The sequence below is a fragment of the Zootoca vivipara genome, chromosome 4 (assembly GCF_965207765.1).
Source record: "Zootoca vivipara chromosome 4, rZooViv2.hap1.1, whole genome shotgun sequence".
NCBI lineage: Eukaryota > Metazoa > Chordata > Lepidosauria > Squamata > Lacertidae > Zootoca > Zootoca vivipara.
Window position 1 is genome coordinate 29,785,227 of NC_142587.1, and position 19,153 is coordinate 29,804,379.

The 19,153-nt window shown below is 45.7% G+C and overlaps 1 protein-coding gene and 1 long non-coding RNA gene across 2 annotated transcripts in view; one reads left to right on the forward strand and one right to left on the reverse strand.

The window, feature by feature from the left end:
* Window positions 1–3,927: 3,927 nt before the first annotated feature.
* LOC148685885 (uncharacterized) lies at window positions 3,928–9,205 on the reverse strand. Its single transcript, XR_015949759.1, has 2 exons — window positions 9,037–9,205; window positions 3,928–6,108 (listed from the first exon to the last, which is right to left on the reverse strand). It is a non-coding gene; the product is annotated as an uncharacterized LOC148685885 (long non-coding RNA).
* A 725-nt stretch (window positions 9,206–9,930) lies between these two features.
* The window catches only part of LONRF2 (LON peptidase N-terminal domain and ring finger 2), a 39,828-nt gene continuing 30,605 nt past the window's right edge, over window positions 9,931–19,153 (forward strand). Inside the window, exon 1 of the mRNA XM_035114934.3 lies at window positions 9,931–11,138. Within this exon, the coding sequence (XP_034970825.3) occupies window positions 10,361–11,138 (778 nt within the window). The 5' untranslated portion in view covers window positions 9,931–10,360. The remainder of the gene's footprint in view (window positions 11,139–19,153) is intronic.

Sequence of the window (19,153 nt, forward strand, 5' to 3'; positions counted from 1 at the left end):
TGCCCAGAATATTATTGGTGTTTCCTTGTGCAGGCTTCGTATAGAATCCGGAAGCATTGCAAATTTCCCCCCCCCCTCCCCGCTTTTGCTGGTACTTCTTTCTCTAATAAACTTCGTGTACCTTTTGATAGATTCCCATGTAGTGATAGGCTAAACTTGAATAGATTCCGACTAGACTCTGGTTTCATAAAGTAATTTTGGTGTGTGTTTTGTTTCCATATATAGGAAATGATTGTGGTTATTTTCTTCTGTTTTGCAGTTGTGTTTGCTCTTATGAATTTCTTAGTTTTTTTATACACTTTAATATTTATTTATTTATTTATTTATCCATCCATCCTATGTTTGGAGTTTTTGTTTTAGGTATTTATTTGGTCTAGGAGAAGGGGACGACAGAGGACGAGATGGTTGGACAGTGTTCTCGAAGCTACGAACATGAGTTTGACCAAATTGCGGGAGGCAGTGGAAGACAGGAGTGCCTGGCGTGCTATGGTCCATGGGGTGACGAAGAGTCGGACACGACTAAACGACTAAACAACAACATTTATTTGGTGTCCGTTTAGGTAAAGTGCATTGTCCTTTAGAAGGAAGATGGTATACAATTGACAGTAATGACTGAGGTGCATGATACAAAAAGAACAGTGGTGCAGGTAGGTCAGTGGACCTTTGGGTCCACAGATGATACTGGACTACAGCTCCCATCATCCACATGCAGCTTAGCAAATGGGAGTTGTAGTCCAATGATATCTTGGGACCCAAGATGGAAGAATGCTGATTTAAGTAACATTAAACTCTGGACATAATGGTCTCACAAGGGGGTGGGGGACAGTCTTAGGTTATCATGTACAGCAGGGGTGTCAAACTCAAATTCATCGGGGGGCCGCATCAGCAGTTTGCTCACCCTCAAAGGGCCGGTTGTATCTGTAGGACTATGTGTCCACTCTTTATTATTATAAATTATTGTCACTGCATTCAATTATTACTGTTTTTTGTAATAATGTAAGTAATAACTAGCTCTGAAAGCAAAAACATAGTCAGAATAATGGCAAGTAGGTATTCAAATGTACAATTATTGTACAATTTATTGAAAAATGATTTTTGGTAACAGAGAGTAATTTTTTAAAAAAACATACAAATATTGCCAAACACTGTTTATTACACATGTGGCAAACACAAGGCATTAACTTTTTTTAAACTTTTCTGACTAGATTTTACTCGCTTGCGGGGTTCTTCTCTCCTCTTTTATAATGGGCTAATTCTTGTTTTGTTTTTGGAACCGAGAGGAAATGCCTCTTAGACATTAGCTCCCTCCCTTCTTGGGTTAGAATGGAAAAGGTGGGGGAGGACTGCAGCTGTCAAATATTATCCCTCCTTGCCATCGATCGGAGAGTGTATAGATGTGAGATCTTGAGGCCGGCTGCAAAGCGGCTGCTCCCCGTTGTCTCCTAGCTCTCTCGCTCTCCCCCTCAGAGGCTCCCGGCTTGTCCTCCTCCCCTCCCTCCCTCCCTCCCTCCTTCTCTCCCTCCCTCCCTCCTCTCTCTCCCTCCCTCCCTCCCGCCTTCTTTCCATCCATCCCCGCTTGTTCTCCTCCCCTTTCCCTCTCTTTAAAATTGATTTCAAGGCGCTGCCAGCCCGAGAGCAGCTGTTGAGCTCTCCAGAGGGAAAGTGAGCGCTCGCTTCCCTGTCAATAGCCTCCCCACTTCTCAAACAGAAAACAATCCTCCGTGAGCTGAAACTGCCCGACCAGCCATCCCTCTCTGGTGCCAGCAGAGATCTCTAAGAGATCTCTTTCCCCGTCCCCAGCTCCTCAAGCCCCTTCCTTTGCATCAGCCTGCAACTCCAGCCTTGCCGCCTAACCGGACTTCTCTCGAAAGCAGCGGAAGAAAGGCAGCGGGTGAATGAGCTGATGGTACCCAGCAGCCCAAGGGTTAATCTGCCCGGGTGGGCTCCGGCTGCTTCTGAGAGCCTCCCTCCCTCCCTCCCTGCGTCTCCAGCGGCCACTAACCTTGCTCAATGGCTCAGGAAACGACCCACTCTTGTCGCCGCCATTCATTTCAGGGGGCTTTGCAGGGCGAACTCCCATGGAAATGAATGGCACTTGCGCAGTAGGGTCGATCTCTCTCTCTCCCTCTCTCTGTTCAGCTGGGGGGGGGTCCAACAGGAACCCCCGGCACTCACGCGGCGGCGGTCTCAGTGGCTTAGGAGCCCTTTGGGCAGCGCGAACACGCTGGCTGCCCTCAGGAGCTCCGTGGCGCGCGCCGTGATGCCTCGCCGGAAGCCCAGCAAAGAGAAATTCTCCCGCTGCAGCTGGACTCCGCCCCCCTGAGCCCTATTGGCTGGCAGAGGGTATGATGCGGCGGCGGGGAGGGGCTGGTGCAGGGGGCCAACTACGCCCCCCTGCAGACGCGGGAGTCGGCCCCAGGCAGCACAGGGCGGCGGCGGCGGTGGCAGTGGCGGCAGCGGGCGGCGGGCGGGCTGCTCAGCGCCCCCTGCATTCTGGCGCTCTAGGCCACATGACGAGGTCTCGCGGGCCGCATGGCGAGGTCTCGCGGGCCGCATTTGGCCCGCGGGCCTTGGGTCTGACACCCGTGATGTACAGTATATTAATTCATTTCCCCCCACTTACTTCAAAATATGTTAAGCCCGTTTTGCTGGTCCTCCTGCTCATTCTGCCCTTGTCTTTTGTAGGACTGGCGATACCTGGTTTTCAACATTGTGCTATATATATATATATATATATATTTATATCACGATGTCTGAAATAAAGATGGAGTTACTTAGAGGCATCGACTGGCTTCACGGTTTTCCCCACACTGTGATTTTTTTGCACAGCACACAAACACACACCATGATTCACAATATATTTCCAGCTCAGTAATTATGAAACCGCTATCACAATATGGATTTCAGCAGGATTTTGGACGATATAGTGCTATATCGCCCAGCCCTAGCCTTTCGCCACAAATTCCCGTCCTGATGGCGCCACTGAGTAGGGAAGAGGAAAATAAGCAAATCGCTCCTTTTTTGTGGTGTTACATTATGTAATAAAGTATCAGGAGACAGAACTTGGAGAGGAGGAGCTAAATACTGTACAGGAACTCATCTAATGGATTTCAAAGGTCCTTCTGCAAGAGGTCTTCCAAGTTTTTCATGCCCCCATTAAATAGTGCGTGGTTCTTTAGATACCTTGACAATTTTTATTCTCTTAATGTTTTGCTGCTTAAACCTATCTCCACAGCTTTTAAAACTCCTGTACTGATACTAGCTGAGCACTACTTATGACAGCAATGTCTGGTTCTTGTTTGAAAGGCCTAGCAGACTGTCTTCATTGCCTTCTGATGCCTTGCATCAAAATATCAAAAGCATGGGTAAGTCTTTAAAAATTGTTCATTAATGAAACACTTTTGAAAAGTTGTTTGTTGGCATGACAGAACAAAAAAAAACAGATTTTCAAAAAGGAAGATGATGGTGAATTCTGTTGCCCGTGTGCAATTGTGGTAAATTTCATGTCTGTTTTCAGTCTATGAGACTGAAAAGTATAGCCCAGTACAACCCTGTTGACTGATTTTCGATCCAAGCTACGCAATAGTCGTCAGTATTTTTTTTCTGTTTAGCAACTTTGCTTTTTGTAGAATGTCCAGGTTTACAGCACTGCACTGTTTTGGACAATCACAGGAGGGCCCTCCAGTGGCCAAAACATTAATAGAAGACGAATACTACTGAGCATCAAAATCCAGTTTGTTTGGTGCCAACAAATGCCATTTTAATCCTTTTTAAAAAAAATTAAAATAATAATAATGGATGGTGCCTTGTGTTAGTCCCATGAAGTAATTTTTTCTCTCAGAGTGCTGCCATGTTTATGGGGGCCCTGGGCAAGGTGGAATCTTTTAATTCACAGATGGCGTTGCTAGTTACTTCAACTTCCCGTGATTTTATTTTTATTTTTACATTTATATCCAACCTTTCCTCGAAGGAACCCAAGGTGACACACATATTTCTCCTCCCCAGTTTATCCTTACAACAACCCCGTGAGGTAGGTTGGGCTAAGAGACAGTGACTGGCCTGAGATCATCCAGTGAACTTCATGGGGGGGGGAATTAGAACCCTGCTCTGCCAAATCTTAGTCCAGCACTCTAACCACTATACCACCAATGTCATACGAACATCAGCCTACTTTACAGGGTTTCTGTAAGAATGCCTGTGGCAATGTATGTGAGGCGCTATGAAAATTTAGCAACAGTGAAGATTTTTCTAGCAACAATGATTTTTCTACTAGTATTTTTTCAAGCAGAGGAGCATATTCTGAAATCTCTCAAGCCAAGTATCATGCTGGTCTGAATGATTCAGGGCACTGCTTAATTTTCAATGATGTTTAACATTACACTGTTTTTCAGTAAACTAAAAGTGGATTTCTATCGCTTCAGCAATAGCAAATATAACACAATATTGGGCGGTGCTCTTGGTGTTGGGAGGAATGGCAAAATAATGACTAATTTATGCTTTCATTTTAGCAGCTAAAAAAACTTTTTAGTTAACCTCTATTGTTGGCGTCCATTTTCATTTCTCATAGTGGGGTCAGGAGCTTAACAGCTCGAAAAAGCATTCCAACAAATCAGCAAGGCTGTGAAATCTCAAATCTGCCTACAGTAGTGCCTGTAGCTCAGTGCCAGCTGAACTTGGCCACCTCATTGAGCAATGGCTGAGTGTTGGGTGATTCACCAAAATTAGCTGCCATGTCTGTAGGATTTCTTGGACAAGTGAAATGGCTGCTTACGTTCCACCCCTGTGAGTCACATCCAAATTACTGCCTCCTAGATCGGAGAGCTGTGCGTGTGAGTGAGAGATCACGTTTTGGGTTTGAAGGAAGTGAAAAGAAAATTCTAAATGACAGGGTCATGCTAAATAGGGCTGCTGCTTTTGCTCAGCTTCTTCATATGAGTCAAGCTTCAAGAGGATTTGAAGCAAATAGGCAGTGGAAGCAATGCAGAGCAAAGGGGGGGGGGGAATAGATGAAATTAGTTGGCACTCCCTGAACTGAATATTTGAAAGAGAATGCTTTAACAGATACAGGCATTCTTGTCTTCTTGTGGGGGGCAGAGCAGATGTTTCCAGTCCTGGCTCTATGTCGTTGGCAGACTCCTTGGTCACACCAGACCCACCACTTACTTGCGCATCGAGCTGTGTGAAAAAACCTGCAAGGTACAAGGCAGTGTGACATACATGGAAATTCCTGTCTGCCTCCAAATACTGTGGGGCAGAGGGTATTTTAGAAAAGCTGCTGGCTCACAGTCATAATGTTTTAAGTTGGTGGATTTTAATTCTGGACACTAATTTGCCTTTGGATATTTTAGGCTCAACTCCCCATAATTTTTTTTCAGGTATTTATCTGATGATGATGATGATAAAAGAGGACTATCATAGAATTGTGGAGTTGGAAGGGACCCTGAAGGTACTCTAGTCCAACGCCCCCTGCTTTACAGGAATATGCAAGTGACTCTTATGGGGATTGAACCTGCAACCTTGGCGTTATCAGCACCACGCTTTAACTGACTGAGCTATCCAGACTGAGATGCAATACTCAATACATCACACAGCATTTGCTCCTGAACATGATTCTATCACATATCTGTAGTAAAAATCAGGATGAATTTCTTGTTTATAAAATAATAATAATAATATTTTTTTAATACCCCGCCCACCTGGTTGGGGTTCCCCAGCCACTCTAGGCGGCTTCCAACAAAATATTTAAAATACAATAAAAACTTCCCTAAAACAGGGCTGCCTTCAGATGTTTACTTTTGATTGCATCTGTAAGGACAGAATCAGGCAGGCAATCTAGGTTAGTGATGGCAAATACAAAACCCAAGGGCTGGCAAGGAGTAAAACAAAACAAAAAAGGATAACATCTTGGTGCATTGGCACCTTGGGTTTATGGTTAAACTTCAGGACCCCTGGGAAGCTTTCCATGGAGAGAGATTTCACAGCACTCACATCTCAAGAGGAGCTGTCTTTCATTGGATTACTAGACATTTCTGTGCTTATCTCCAGCCTCCCTTCAGGCTCTCGCCAAGAATTCAGCAACTCTTCGAGTTCTCTCCCTTCTTTCCCAACCTGTAAATTTCAAAAGGACACATTTTTCCTGTGTGACATCACACCTCCTGTAACATCCCTCTCCCAACTCTGCTATTTACCCAGAGCTCAGGCAGAAGGTCAATGATTGGCCATTGTCCATAATGACACCTTGATGGCCCTTGTCCCCAGGTGATTTCCTGGTTTAGTCTGCTTTTTAAATCTTTAAGTCTGGCATCTTCCCTTCAATACTGCAAATATTAACTAAATTCTACCATATATTAATTTCTAACATTTCCTAATTCTAGCAGTTAGAGGTGGCCTTGGACCCCCAAACTTTTGTTACCCCAGATCTGTAACAATATGCTGAAAGAATAAATTATGTTAGAACATTTGAAGTCATCTTCAATTATCCATAGTTGTGCTATTGTTGGATACAAATTATGATTATGCCATCACTCTTGTTCTGTAACCAGCTAGAGTAACCTATTTTCAAGATTTACATTCTAAATTGACAAGTCATTTTTCCAGGTCAACAAAGAAGTGAGAGCTATTTTGATCCACCACTAGATGTCCCCAGTAAACAACTCTTAAACATCTCCAGGCCAATTCCTTTTACAGTCACATATTAATTTAGTGCTTATGAGGCAAAATACAGTACTTTACAGTACAGTGATTTAATAGTATATCTTACTACAGGTAATATATGAGCAACTATTATCACTGATAATGATTTGTCATGCACCTTAATAATTGTAACTGCTGCAAGTATTTTATTTATAAAAGCATAGCTGCCAAGTTATCCCTTTTTTAAGGGAAATTCCCTTATGCTGAATAGGCTTCCTCGTGAGAAAAGGGAAAACTTGGCAGCTATGGTAAAAGTACATACTGCAATATGAGGGTGCTTAATTAAAAACAGCAAGAAACAATCATTAAAATGACTGGCCAGCCAAAAAAGCTTCAGACAGAGGCATAGGCTCTTCAGCATAAAGAAAAAAGATTCCTGACAGTGAAAAGCAAGGATGTCTGCCAAATCTTTGTTGTAAGAGTCTTCCAGACAATATTGGTGCATCTTGGTGTATATAATCAATACCGGTGTTGTAACAGCAGGTGATAGGGAGGGAATTACAGGATCTCTGAAGTCCTCCTAACCCAATTAAAATCAGCCCAGTGGACCATTGTTTTAGTCATTGAGAGCATGACCCATGCCTAGATATATAGTACAGTATTAGTCAAAAACTGTTATGGTGCCGGACAGCCAATGATTATGGTAACAACCACAAGCACATGAATATGTGCTAAGCTGAAGCCAATGAAGTTCAAGTTGTTGAGATTCCTGCATTGGTGGTGGTGGGGGGGTTGGACTTAGATGACCTTCAGGTCCCTTCCAACTCTACAATTCAATTATTCAAGTAAAAGTATATGAAAGTGAGAGAGGCATAAACGATGCTTCTGCTGTTTCACACCGTAAAGGTAAAGGTAAAGGTAAAGGGACCCCTGACCATTAGGTCCAGTCGTGACCGACTCTGGGGTTGCGCGCTCATCTCACATTATTGGCTGAGGGAGCCGGCGTATAGCTTACAGGTCATGTGGCCAGCATGACAAAGCCGCTTCTGGCAAACCAGAGCAGCACACGTGTGCAAAGGCATTGTTTAAAATGAGGGCATGTAGCTCCCCACTCTTAACTCTGTAACTCTTCATTTGTGTGTGTACTGTAAATGAATTGGACTTGAAAGGAATTTCCTGTACTCAGGTTTGTCAAGAGCTTTATGCAATTGCACATTTACTCAGTTGTCCCACGGCATTCAGTTTTGCACATTGTTGTGTTTGGTTTACACTTTAGTAAGGGTGTTTATTATTGTAGTCGATGACTGATTCAGGCAGTGCTTAAGGGCAATTATATAGTTATGCTATGGAATTTTATGCCCTGCAGCACACCAGGAAATGAGGTGGCCGGCACTCATCCATCACTTCCCCAGTTCCAATGGAGGCTGGTCCATCCAGGCTCAGTTTGCCCTTAGGCAGCCTCCACCTGCTTATCTCCTTGCTTGCCATCTTCCTCCTACTCCTTAGTCTTGAGTGTTTGCCCTTTTAGAACTCAACAGGGAGGAAGATGGGAGACAAAATCAGAATTCATTGGTTCTGGCTTCCCCTATTGTTGGTTTCCCTGGTGTCCCCTTGGGCACCAGCTACCACTGAAATCAAAGGTCCGCTTTTGCTGCTTCAGGAATACATCACACTGTATTTATTATCCTATCCCACTTTTATAACTAGTGGCAAAGGCAAAGGGTATATTTCGCACGGCGAATTGAGGCTCAGATCTCTTTATTAGCAGCAAAGACAGCGGAGCTTGCTTCTGTTAAGGCTACAAGCATAAATACACTTGCCTGGGAGGGAGCAAGTCCTGCTGAATTCAGTGGGGCTTAAAACAGCCACAATAGTGTGGTACAAATCTAATTCATACTAAAGCGCCGCCTAATCTCACATGACACTATTAAGATACTAAAACACATGTTTCCTGTGTTGTTTTACAGCTCAGAGTGTGCAGATTTGCTGGAAATTTACACAAGAGTCCAAACTGTCACCTAAGTTCTCCTGTAGGACAATTTAATGCAAAATCTACCAGTGCAACTGCAAAGTTAATCCTTTTTCACATTCGACAGAAGCAGGCTATTTAAATGGGTGTGGTGTTGCCTGCAGCTCCTAGCTTCTGGTTTTTGTCTGCCCCCCTGTTCCACTACAGCTCCATTTGCAATATTTCCTCATCCTGCATTACTACAGATGGTGCATTCCAAAAAACAGCCTTCGCCAGCCTGGAATCTTCCAGCTGTTTTGGACTATAACTCACAGCAGCCCCAACCCAGCCAACATGACCCACGCTGGCTGGGGTTGATGGGAATTTCAACAGAACTTCAGTAACCCCAGGACCATCAGTGCTGCCTCTGGAAACAGAACTTGAAGAGTAGGTACCTGTTTGGGCTTCACTTGGCCCAAGTGACTTGGGGCCTTAGTGGTGAGGGAGTAGCTTCAGGTGGTCATTTCCCATAAGTTATGGAGGGAGAGAAGCAGCAGCCCAGTAGAACAGGTGCCATTTTAGTGTGTCAAGCAAACATCAGATCCATTGCTGAGTTCTTGATTTCTAAATAACCGATTCAAAACAGATGGCATTTAGTGTGGGTTATGAAAAAGTGTTTCTAGCCATACTATGGATAACAAGCGAAGTTATCTGGGTCCCTAGGGTTGTGTGGAGATGAGCTAAGCCTGTCTCACCAGATATGGAAATAGGAACAAGGCTGCAGTTCAAGGCTCCCTTGGCGTAAGCCCCACTGGATTCCTCCTTCTGATCTGACATGCATAGGATTGCACTGTGACAGGTTCACAGTGGATGATAGATGATGAGAGTTTGTCCAGTCATACCTAGAAGCCGTATGACTTACAACCAGACAGATGAGAGGAGTGGAGGATGAATTATTATATAAATATACGCGCTTCCCCTCTCTTAACCCTCTTTAGATTTCTGCTGGCCTCTCCTTGCACGTGAAACTGCGCTGAAAAACACTAACTCGGCCAAATTTGCATCCAGCGGTCTGTGAAACTTTACAAAAAGAGCATCGCAAATGCGGATATGCCGGCTTAAAAATGAAGGTCACGTCAACAAGGTTCGCCCTAGTTTTCCTGAAAGCAACTCCTCTCCACGCAGAACTGTGGCTGAAGCGAGGAGGAGACGCAGCCAGTTTGGAGAGGAACAGAAAACCAGCCGGCCCGCTGCCGCTTGCCGGAAGCCTGCGAGGCGCTGGCCGGCCTCCCCCGTCACACACACGTGCGCTGTCGGAGGGCATGTGCGCTCGGCTCACCAGGCCGGGGACTGGGGCGGGCGCTCGGCGGGGCGGTGCTGCCCTCAGCCGGGGAGAAGGAGTTATACAACCGCACGGCGTTGCATAAGCGCCTGAGCCCGGAATAGTCTCAGCTGCCTGCTGGCGCGCTCGGGGAGCGGGGCCAGCGCCGCCCTGCTCTCCTCCCCCTGACCCCGACGCGCTCGCTCGCTCCTCTGGGGACGCCCCAGACGGAGCTGGCGGCGCGCCTTCCCCCCCGCACAGCCCTTTCATAACGGCGTCCGTTCGAGCCCTGGCGGCCACCAGGCTCCTTGAGCGAGGCAGGTCGGGCGAGGCGCGGCGACGAGGGGCCGCCTCCCCGCTTTCCTGCTCCTCGCGGAGGCGCTGAGCTCGACGATGAAGCCATAGCAGGAGCGCTCGCCGCCACCACCACACCCACCCAGTCAGCCAACCCGGCGAAAATGGAGCTGGGGGCCGCACTCGGGCACCAGGCGCAGCAGCGCGCCCACCACCACCAGGCCCCGTCGGCGGCAGGAGGAGGCGGCGGCGGCGGTCCCTGCGCGGAGATGTTGCAAGTGGCCGAGGAGGCTTTCCGAGGCGGCCAGTTCGCCCTGGCGGCGGAGATCCTGAGCTCGCAGCTGGCCGAGTTGGCGCAGCCCGAGCGGGGCCTTTGCCTCCGCCAAGGGGACGCGCTGGCCCGCGCGGGGCGCATGGCCGAGGCTCTGGATGTTTACAGCGCCGCCGCCAGGCTGGCCCGCCTGAGGCCCGAGGAGCTGCGCGAACTGGCCGAGAGCTTCGCGCTCAGCCTCCGTGACAAAGAGCTGCGCCTGCCGCCGTGGCGGGGGCCTGGTGGGGGCGGCGGGGCAGCTCCGGAGGGAGACGACCCGCTGGCGGACCCGCCTTGCTGCCGACCCCCGGAGCCGCTGGGCTGCCCGGTGTGCCGCCGCCTGCTCTGCGAGCCGGTGACTCTGCACTGCGGGCACACCCACTGCAAGCGGTGCGCCCAGTGCGGCGGAGGGGAGTGCGCCCGCTGCGCCGCCCGGCGCCCAACCTCTGCCTCTGCCCCAGCCGCGCAGCCCCCCGCCGGTCCCCGCGTCAACGTGGTCCTGGGCAGCCTGCTGGAGAAGTGGTTCCCGGCCGAGAGCAAAGCGCGCCGGCTGGGCGCCGAAGGGGACGCGCTGAAGGAGAGGCAGGAGCTGGCGGCCGCCCTGGAGAAGTACAACCAGGCCCTGGATCTTGGTGAGTGCTCGCACACGCCTCCTCCCCACAGAAGAAAGCTTCCCTGTTGCCTTTGTAAGCAGCAAGGGCAAAAACCCTGTCAGTCACTGTGTTCGGCGACGCTGCGCGACGACCTCGACCCGTGTTGCTTTGGCTCGCAAGGGGACAAACAGGCCCAGTAGCGTTCCTGAGCTCCCTTCCTTATGTGGGAAGCGGATTAGGGATTTCCCCACGGGGAGAAAGCGCAGTGAATGGGGGCCATTTCCAGGAGTGGGTGTTTCTGCCAATGTAACAGCAACCAGGCCTTGCCTGATACATGGATGAGAAGGAATTTGGCAATAAGGGGCCCCTACTGAACACCTGGGTGGAAAGTGCATTGTGGCGCTTTCTGCACAGCCTGGTGTTTTTGCAAACTATATGTGAAGTGTAGAAAGTGGAAGTGTGCCACTTTCTAAAAAAAGAAACACCTCCCCCACCCTAACCCTGTGTTTCCTGGCACTGTGCAATTGGGGATCCCACGATTCTGTTGGGAGACTCCCCCCCCCCCCCGTGGCTGGGCAACCCAGTCATATGCTAAGCATATAAATAATAATTATAATATTATAAATAATAATTATTATCAGAGTTGGGTGTTGCAGTTTGTGAAGGAGAACAGGAATCTGTTCAGTTCTTACAAACTGCTATATGATTGTGCTTGGGCTGTGGGTCTGCGGCATAGGCGCAGTTGTGTTTCGGTGATTGGAAGGCATGTGTATTGGGGAAATAGGCTGTGGGTTGTTGGGTAAAGGGTTAATTTGACTTCTCAAGTTATGTGGGAAATGAATTCTGTTTAGGTGGGTTCCAGCTGCCTTGCCCATTCAGTAAAAAAACTGGGTTTATGTTAGCATTGACCAGAAACAGCCATGTGGTTTCTTAGAATGAGGTAGGGTGTGCTCTTGAAGGCTGGCAGTTACAGCCCCAGGATGCTTCCCAGCTGAAGCCAGGGCAGGGGTGAGAGCAACTACTGTACTGGGAATACTGTATATTCCTGCGTATAAGACTACTTTTTAACCCAGGAAAATCTTCTCAAAAGTCGGGGGTCGTCTTATACACCCAGTCGTCTTATACGCCGGAATATACGGTAGTTGACATCGGAACACATATTGTATCTTCTGTGCTTTGCTTTGTGGAGAATGTTAAGGGCCTTGCAACTGCGAGAAATCGAGATTTTGGTCCAGGAGTTAGAAAAGTTCATACCCCACATGGTTTTCTTAATCCTGGTGCCTTGTGGCTCAGATTTATGCTCAAGAGGTTCAAATTAGCTTTCCTTTTCTCTGGCACAACTTAAGCCACTTATTTTGAATTGGTTTCTGACTTCCATTTGACTGGTCAGGCACCAGTACTTTGTGGGAAATAATTCTAGAGAGTTTTTAAAATTGTATATTAGTGAAAGTTGAAACGTAGTTTTAGCCTAGGTGTGGCAATGCTTTGTGACATTGTCAACACAGAGGTTTGTGGGCCTTTGAGCATCTTGGAAACTCTGAAAGGGTGTAAACTGTGCACCTGAAGATACAAGCTAATCCTTCCTCATCACATACCTTTTCTAATGCAGCAATACATCTTCATCTACTGCCCTGCCAGTGTCCAGTATTTTCACTGTCAACCTTTTGCCTAGCCACGAAAATAGCTGGGAATAAATAAGATGACACTTCCTGCTTGGCAGAATCTCTAAAACCTGTGCAGTGTGGGTTAAGGTCATTGCCAATAGACTGACTTCTCTTACCTCAGGGACTTCCTTACAATTCAAAGCAAAACTTGCAGCAGCTACTGTATGCACAGAACTTACGGATACGCAGTTGGGCACCCTGCGGATTATCTGTGTGTTGTTCATTTGTTTATGGCGGGAGATGGAGGACTTATTTTTTTTAAAAAAACAAAGAATTTACAGCGTTCCATTTTCATCTACAAATTTGCGACAATCCGAGAATTTGAGAATAGATTCTGTGTACTTGCTGGGGACAACATCAGAATTACATAATATTGTTTCCCTGAATACTCATCATCACAACACAGTGTAAGAGAGTGTGACTTCTCTACGCAAATTCGGAACCTTATACCTAAGATGTTAACATGCTTACAGTAAGACCAACATAACTGATTGCATAATATAGATGCATTTCAAAACCTTTTTGGTATCGAAAGTTTCACTGTTGCTGGTTGTGGTTAAAATCTCAGAAATATGGGTGTACGTGAATTAATGCATGAATCAGAGAGTGCGGAACACTGGAATGCCATGGTTCCAGGTTTGGCTGTGAATGCTTGATGTAGTGTAAACTTTCACAGGTCATCCTAACCTTTTGAAATGCCAGTAGGGATGAGTACTGTTGGTTCACTTCTAATAGGCTATTTCAAAGTTTTTGGAGCTGGGCCTTTCTTAGTGACTTCAATAGGCTGGGAACAGAGCTTGTATATAGGGAAATATGTTTTTCCTTCTTTTTTCAGTCGTTATTTTGCTATCATTACATGTAGCTGTTTAGACATAACAAACAATAACCTTCCCAAGTAGAGCAGCTGTTGGCAACCTTCGGCTCTGCAGATGTTGCTGACCTACAGCTCCCATCATTCTTGGCCATTAGCCTTGCTAATAGGAGTTGTACATAGTTCAGCAACATTTGGACAGCCAGAGGGCTTCCCACACCTGCAATAATAGAGAGAACCATTGGACCTGAAATTGTCTTCCTTTTGTCATGTCAAGCAGCAAAACTACATTTGTTTCATGCCTCATTGTTTCATTGGAAAACACATTCTGACATGAGGAAAGTTTCTGTAATTGTACGTCTCTGCATCTTGAAATATCTCTATATTGTGATACCAGAGTGCCCTCTTTTTAACCCAGTAAAATAAATCAGTGGAATTCATTTACCTAGCTGTGCCTCCTTTGTCATTGTCAACTTAACCATAGAGAAGTCCTTTCTGTCAATGATCTCGCAAGCTTTAAAGCAATGCTGCATTTTTCAGTTTTGTGATAAGTTGTGGGTTTTTTTTTTTTAGAATAAAACTTTTGGGATAAATTTTTGAAAAGTACTTGGTTAAAATGGGACCCAGGTGGCGCTGTGGTTAAACTGTGCTTGCTGTGGCTTGCTGATCAGAAGGTCGGCGGTTCGAATCCCTGTGATGGGGTGAGCTCCCGTTGCTTGGTCCCAGCTCCTGCCAACCTAGCAGTTCGAAAGCATGTCAAAATGCAAGTAGATAAATAGGAACCGCTACAGCGGGAAGGTAAACTGTGTTTCCATGTGCTGCTCTGGTTTGCCAGAAGCGGCTTTGTCATGCTGGCCACATGACCTGGAAGCTGTACGCCGGCTCCCTCGGCCAATAATGCGTGATGAGCGCCGCAACCCCAGAGTCGGTCACGACTGGACCTAATGGTCAGGGGTCCCTTTACCTTTACCTTACTTGGTTAAAACCTAACACAGATCATTATCCCCCAAATAGAATTCCCCCTGGGAAAACTTGATTTGTGTGGTCATTCTTGGGCCCATCTCAAGCTGGAAAGCATTTAGCTCAGGTTTAGGGAGATTTTTTAAAAAGGCATCTTCCCACTCTCCCAGTGCTTATATGGACAGTGAAACAGTACCTAAATACTAGCAGTCATAATGCACAATGGGTTGTTAAAGGGTTTTAAAATATTAATACTTATTAATATTTAAAATATTAATATTTAAAATTTTAAAATATTGTTTTGCCAAAGGATTGATAACACACCTAAGGCTACTTGGATTTGTATTTTTAATATTGAGTGAAGTGTTCAGCACATAAATGCAGCTGAAAGTTTGATTCTGGAACTACGAAAATGTATTGGCTATTTTAGTAGTTCTTACTGTAGTTTGAGGCTGCGCTAGAAGTATGGATCCATAACAGCTTTTTTGCCAGAAGTGTTTGTAAAAGTAAGGAAGATACAGTAGTCAACTGAGCTGCTTCGAATAACTGGCATCTTGTAACTGAATCCAAGCCTGATTTTATTTCATAAAATTTATACACTGCTTGATTGTAGAAAACACAACAACCGCACAAAGCAGTTTATGAAAAGATAATAAAAAAGGGGGGAACCACAAAAGTGCTTTAATAATCAGTAATACAACCAGTATTTAAATATGTGTGTGTTTTAAATATGTGGAAGCTGCTTAGAATCTCTCCTGGTTAGGATCCCTCATGGCCACTTCTGCATTTGACCAGAGGTGTCTAGAAGTTCAGGTTCCATTTCAAATGCTGTTTTTAAAACCATAGTACAAAAATAAACCTTGCCACTCACGGCTCGTTTGGGAAAAGCCAACCACAAGCGCTGACTGGTTTGCACGTAACACAGATCCAGCATCTACCTTGTTTTGTCCCTGACTCACTGAAGGAAGGAGCACAGCACACATAGAACACTTAACCCACAGTTTATTTTAAACTATGATTTTAAGTGAGCTGCAAACCAGGCCAGCTATCAGTCATTTGCAGAGGCTGGTGTTGAAAGGTTGTGCATACCGCTTAGGAGAGCTCTGAGATGTGATCACCCAAATTCTCCATGGCTCACTAGGCTAAGATGCTGCCTCATCCCATGAAGTTTAAGTTCCAAGGTTCCTGATGCTACAGTGGCTGCTTTGTTATGAAAACAGAGACAAGGGCTGAAACTAGGCTTTCTGTCACCCAGGATAAACACTCAGTTTGGCACCCTACCCCCCAGATGCGTGTTTGCATACATATTCATGTATACATACATGCATATGTACATACATACATAAATACAAACACACAAACTCCTCAACACATTTATTTGTAAAGGGCATAAAAAGTAGGCAATGTATTATTTGAATACAAAGGAATCCTAAGAAGTATTATGACTGTGTGACCAAGGGAAAAATGAGCATCCCTCCCAGTAAAAGCAAATTGTTTGTCAAAAGTAGAACTTCCATGTTCAGTGAGCGTCTATCTGAGGTCAGGTTTTGAATTGGATTTATTTGGTCACAAGATCATTAAAATACTGCTTTCCCATAAGACCTGCCAAGACCCTCTGTTTCCTTTTAAAACGTCTCCCCCCTCCCTTTGAGGCTTTTTGCCACCAACCCCTCTTCTTGGTTCTGCGCAAACCCTTTCAACGAGTTTTGACATACAAATTTACTCCCAAGTAGGCTTCAACAAGATTCCTTTAAATTTTATTTTTGTTTGATTACTCACTTTAGGAAATGAGTCATTTTAGGTTCCATGTAAGGTGAAGAAAAGCTTTTTGCGAGTCTAAAGTAGAAAGTGCCCTTCCATTTACAATCCTAATGTAGCCGGGCCGACCAGAGCTTGCCAGGGAACTGGCTCTGGCAGGGAAAATGCTCACAAGCCCCTTATTTTCCTGTGTGTAGATCATGTATAGTCTGTAAAATGACTCAACTGTAAAATGACTCAACTGTAAAATGACTCAACACATTCAAAGTTCGGAAGGGATCATAAAATCATATAATTGTAGAGCTGGAAGGGACCCCAACGTTCATCTAGTCCAGGCATCCCCAAACTGCGGCCCTCCAGATGTTTCGGCCTACAACTCCCATGATCCCTAGCTAACAGGACCAGTGGTCGGGGAAGATGGGAATTGTAGTCCAAAACATCTGGAGGGCTGAAGTTTGGGGGTGTCTGATCTAGCTCGTCTGATTCTCTTCCTCAGCTTCCTGCCCCTCCCTCCCTCCAGAATTTCTTTTTCAAAGTTGGGCAAACCCACAGGGGATCCTATCTTGTGCCTCACTGGGGAGAGCCACTCAGCCTCTTCAGATTTTCCAACTCTCCCTTTCCCTGCATTGTGTTGTAAATGAGCCGCCTTCAGCTTCATGGGGAAAGGGGAAGGACAGCTGCCATCACTTTTTCATCTTCCTCTCTGGCTGAAGCCCAGACATGCTGGGAGCCTCAATGGCACCCCTGTGGCGGCTTCACCCAGAGCCATAAACCCTGGCTAGACACCCCACCCCACCCCTAGCTACGGCTCTGCAGAGACCATCCTCAGTAGGAAGGACCACAAAATTGCAGTTGCCTTCCAATAGTCGAGATCTCTTCTGCGAGTATGTTGAACAAGCTGTAAATAAGTATTTGCAAAGGGTATAGGGTAAAACAGGAGGTTAGTCACTGGAACTCCAGTGGGGAAAGATGGATTTCAGGGAAGCTGGTGAGGTTTTGACCTCTAACTGAAGTTATGCCTTTCCGAAACGTACCTCAGTTAGACAAGGTGAATAAGCTCTCTCTGTGTGTGTTACACAGCATTGCATATCATAAGATTAGAGCTATCTTGTGTACAGAAAGGAGGTCATTGACATGTGGATTCATAAACAACTTCCTGCACATAGACTTGCTGCATCACAGACAAGCCTATACTTTAAAATGGGCGAGATAGCAGCCTGGTAAATGGAACAAAAAGGAAAACAAGGCCTGGCTTAATCACACTGCATCAAGTTATCAACAGTGAAATGCTTTACTGCCTTGCAGTTTATGACTCATCCTGCAGCATTTCTAGAAAAGCCTTTTCCCTGGTCTGTGACGAAAAGAGCCTTATGTAAAATGTGTTGATGTTTCTACTCTGAGACAATAGGCAGTCAGAAGCACATTAGAACCATTCCTTCACATTTCTGCGTGGCAAAACGGTGATTTGATCACTAAAATACCTTGCAGTGGTTTAATTCAAAGCTGCCAACCTTTGCTGGCTTGTGGGCAACAAATTGCAATATGGAACAAGCCTCAGCCAGCTTTGGATAAGCTAACAAGAATCATACATGGCTTTTTTCTTCATTTTGAGGGGCGGGGGGAGCTTTATGTTAGACTGTATGTTGGTGGCTAGATTGGGTTTTTCTAAGCCAGGCATCCCCAAACTTCGGCCCTCCAGATGTTTTGGGTTGCAGTTCCCATCGTCCCCAACCACTGGCCCTGTTAGGGATCATGGGAGTTGTAGGCCAAAACATCTGGAGGGCTGCAGTTTGGGGGTGCCTGTTCTTAAGCTCTTGCATCCTATTTGGTGCTGTTTGGAACATCAAGGTGGAGAGATCGAGTCCTGGAAAGAAGGACAGGGCTTCACAAAAGGATAGGGAAAGGAGTACAAATGAATATTGGGGAGATGATTTGGTTGCACTGATCCTAAACATGCTCTGTGGAAGCTGTGGGGTTTTGCGGGGAAGGGGGATTTGTAGGGGGAAGCATTAGCCTGATGGAATAACTCGAATTCAGTTCCGTGTATGACAGGAAACGCCAAAGTGAGAAAGAGGGTTGGAGTGAGCAAATGAGAAAGTGGAGGTTGTAAAAGAAATCCAGATAGGGATTGCTGGAAATTAAATACCAGCATTTTGAAGATGATCTTGGTGGAATGGGGAACAGTGCAAAAACTATAGAAAGAGAAAAATCCTCATAGCAACAGAGATTATCAAAGCTGAGGCATCCCTAAATGACTGGCAAGTAGAGAGAGCTTCAGCAACTACGGTAGTTGCGTACTGGTTACCAATACTTGAACAAGTTGTATTTAGTAGGGTGACCTAGTAATTCTAGATTGTCCCAGAAGCACCAGCAGTTCTTTCTTTCTTTCTTTCTTTCTTTCTTTCTTTCGTTCTTTCGTTCTTTCGTTCTTTCGTTCTTTCGTTCTTTCTTTCGTCCTTTCTTTCGTTCTTTCGTTCTTTACTGTCTTTCTATTTCTTTTCCTGTGTAATTTGTGAGAGGCCACTATTGTACAATGGTTTTTTAAATTTTTTATTGGTAGAACTCCTCCCAAATGGCATTTCCTTCCAGTATTAACCTATATATAATTATGAGTAATGTGGGGCAGTAAAAAAAAAAAGTGAGCCATTTTTATTTTAGAAAAAGAGAACAGAAATTACACCTGATTGAAGGTAGTTCTTAGATGCCGGATTTTAAAATCTAAAATGAATCAAAGAGGCTGGGGGTGGGGAAATGGTGTACAATGATTGGAAAAAAGGACCAAAGTGCAGTATAATGAGGCTTCTCTTCTTCTCCCCCAGCAATGCTAGACAACAAAAGAACAGGCCCTGCTTTTAGAATTT